This window comes from Miscanthus floridulus, chromosome 18, assembly GCF_019320115.1.
Source record: "Miscanthus floridulus cultivar M001 chromosome 18, ASM1932011v1, whole genome shotgun sequence".
NCBI classification, from domain to species: Eukaryota; Viridiplantae; Streptophyta; class Magnoliopsida; order Poales; family Poaceae; genus Miscanthus; species Miscanthus floridulus.
In genome coordinates this window covers 79,067,670-79,070,696 of record NC_089597.1, presented here as the reverse complement: position 1 = coordinate 79,070,696, position 3,027 = coordinate 79,067,670, and the positions used below count along the sequence as shown (strand labels likewise).

At 44.2% G+C, this 3,027-nt stretch overlaps 1 protein-coding gene across 1 annotated transcript; it reads right to left on the bottom strand.

Moving 5' to 3' along the window:
- Positions 1–1,714: 1,714 nt before the first annotated feature.
- Positions 1,715–2,353, bottom strand: LOC136524062 (RING-H2 finger protein ATL43-like). Its single transcript, XM_066517542.1, has one exon. The coding sequence runs from the start codon at positions 2,351–2,353 to the stop codon at positions 1,715–1,717; it is 639 nt and encodes a 212-aa protein (XP_066373639.1).
- Between the last annotated feature and the right edge of the window lie 674 nt (positions 2,354–3,027).

The following is a 3,027-nucleotide window of genomic DNA, read 5'->3' as shown; positions in this document are numbered from 1 at the left end:
CACATGAATGATAAGAGATTGATATTTCATTGATCTTGATCAAGTTAGAAGATGAAGAAGGAAATGATCAAGAACAATGGTATTATATATGAAGAAAACACAAGACAAAGTGCAAAAGTAGAAAGAGACATGGTCATATGCATATCTATGGTCTCATTTGTTTAGGCTTGTGCTATATCATGAACATAACACGTGAAGGTACGTGTACTAAAAGTGAGGTGATCAATGGTCTTGGCAAAGTTGAATTGGATATGTTTTGTGATAAAAGGATTGATAGATTTCAAATGAGCAATTATTGTTGGTGCAAAGCAAAGTTTGATTCAAGGTGGTAAGATGAGATGCAGGGATAGGATAAGTTGGGCTTCGAGATACCAAGCATAGATGAAGGGCAAGCGATGGCATAGCGCTGATGGATCAAGGCTAAGGTGAAGAAGCACTTGGGAATTCTAAATGACTAATCAAGACACAAGAAGGTCATTCTTGGTGAAGCATCAAATCATTGTTGCATCATAACTGGAAAGTGACTTGAAGCCATAAATTGAACTCACATATGTTTAAATGGTTCAAGTCACATGCCCAAGGCATATTTGCTCAAAGGGTGAGAGAAATTTGACTGCAACACTTGTGAAGACATGAAATGGCATATGAAGAATCGTGCAAGCTCAAGAGGTTGAAATATATTTTATCTTTATCTTAAGTATAGGTATGTTGTACTATCAAGAGGGATGCAACATTGAGTGACAAGTCTCAGTGCTCAATTTAGCCAAACCCAAGACCTAACTTGAGAGAAACACTAGTCACAACACTTGCACATGATGATCTTGAAGAGTTTTTTTAGTTTGGATGGATATCCCTCTAAATAATCTTTCTATAGAGTCTAAGATAATCGAAATTAGAGTTCAGAGTGAAAAAAGTTATACATGTTTTAGTTGAGTCATGGTGGAAATTTTGGGTCTGATTGGAATTTTCGATAAAGGTTAGAAATTCAGAGAGAAAAGTTATGATTGTAGATTATGGAAGGAATGAACTCACTACATCTTTAACAACCCTTTGTAACAAATATTACGAAATAAGTAGGCATAATTCTTATCGATTTGTGTTTTCTCCTTACCTATTACCGAATATCCAGTCCTATGAATGTCTAGACCATGTATCATATAAAATCTGGATATTACATATATAGGCCTTGTGCTTTTGAAAAGATGGAAACGTGGTATCTAAGAAATAAATTGAAAACTGAAAAAGCACGTTGAGTTAAGTTTTTCTAGCTTTTGGTGTGCTGAGAAGCTAAAAATTTGTTACAAAACCCAATAGCAAAAATCCAACACTAAGGCTGAACGCGGGAATTTTTTTTTCCTGTTCCTGTTTTTTTCTGTGAAAATGAACTGATTCCTGTGAAACTCCTGCCCAATTCCCATGAAATTCCTGCGTTCCAAATTGGCCCTAAGAAGTTAAATGTCAGAAAGCCAGCTTTTGAGTTAAAAGCCATAAAGTTGTAGCAAAAACAAATATGGTCTCTGTCTATAGGTACAAATATAGACTATAACCTGAATTCGCTGTCACAAAAATAACAGCTGAAAATATACACTGCATTATTTGCACATTTATATTATGGTACTAAAAATAACAAAATTCTTTTACAACGCACCTACTAGTTCTCTTGTGATGAAATACCATGCACGCCGTGAAGGCCTAAATCCGAAATCGTGGGCGCCTAAACCGGCGGAAGCAGGACGCCGTGCATCGTCGGGTCATCATCAGTGCCCGCCCGGCACAGCGGGCACGTCGAGTGCGCTTCAAGCCACGGGTCGATGCACTCGACGTGGTAAAGGTGCAGACACACCGGCAGCAGCCGCACCGTCTCCCCGACCTGGAACACGCCGAGGCACACTGAGCACGTCGCCGCCTCGTCCCCGCCGCCGGTACCCGTTACGTTGTGCCTCACCGCCCGGTTGTACGCGAACGACGGGAGTTCCGCCGTCGGGCTGGCGCGCCGTGTGCGGCCGTCGTCGTCACGGTCGTCGCTGCGGTGGTGGCACAGCCACTGCTCCTCGTTGTTGTCCCAGTACGCTGGTTGTGGTGGCGCAGGCGGCCGCGCAGCGAGGGCTGCAGCCGCTGCGGCAGCGTGGGCCGCGTCATTGGCGCGGCTGTTGTGGTACCTGCACAGGAAGATGAGTACGAGAAGGAAGGCACCGACACAGATGGCGACGCCAACCATGGCCCCCGGGGACGTCGTGTTGTCCCTGGGCCTCGGCGAAAACTGCCAATATGTCTGGGGCAGTGGCCGAGAACACGTAGAGCGCGTCGGCGGTGCTGGAAAGAAGGGAGAGCCCGGTGGCAAGTAGCCTGCCATGGGTGAAACCTGAAATCAGGTGCGCGCTGATCGATTGTCAGCTGTTGTAGTTTGGTGCGTGCATGGGCTTTATATATACTGCGAGCAGGAACTTTGAATAATCCGTGTTGAATTGAAGGAAGCAAATGCGCAGCAACATGGAAGGCATATACTCAAAACAGTGGAGTATATGCCTCCACTGTGGAGGGAAGCCATCAACTCGGAGCTTGAGGTCAAATGGTTAATTGCTGAATCTTGCCAAATGCTCGTTTATGAGAGCAAAACGATGGACTTAACGCGGTTATGATTTGTTTACATGTGACAGCAACTGGCCGGCGACGTTACTCTTACGTTGTCAGGGTCCCTCGTGGGAACGTAAGTTTTCGATTAACCAGGTTTGGTGGAGGTTATATAGTCACGTACAGAGAAAAAAATGTTCGCAACGAGAACGTTCAATTATTGATAGTGGAACAATGTTTAATAGTATAATTCGTTCACGTGGAACAAAGGATACTACGGTTGATCGAATGTGCCAAAAGGATGGTCGTTACTCATCAGGTGGTGTGTGTCAAGACTTGACCTAGCTACGTACTAGTACTTTAATTTGTACGGTACGTCCTATGTGTAACAGAGTCCTTTCACGCCTCTCTCCTCTGCTAGCGTGACCCCGGACCACTACGAGCCACAAATAATAC

Bases quoted from the DNA above. Each gene is read 5' to 3' on its own strand.
- LOC136524062 (XM_066517542.1), bottom strand. From the start codon at position 2,353: ATGGCAGGCTACTTGCCACCGGGCTCTCCCTTCTTTCCAGCACCGCCG.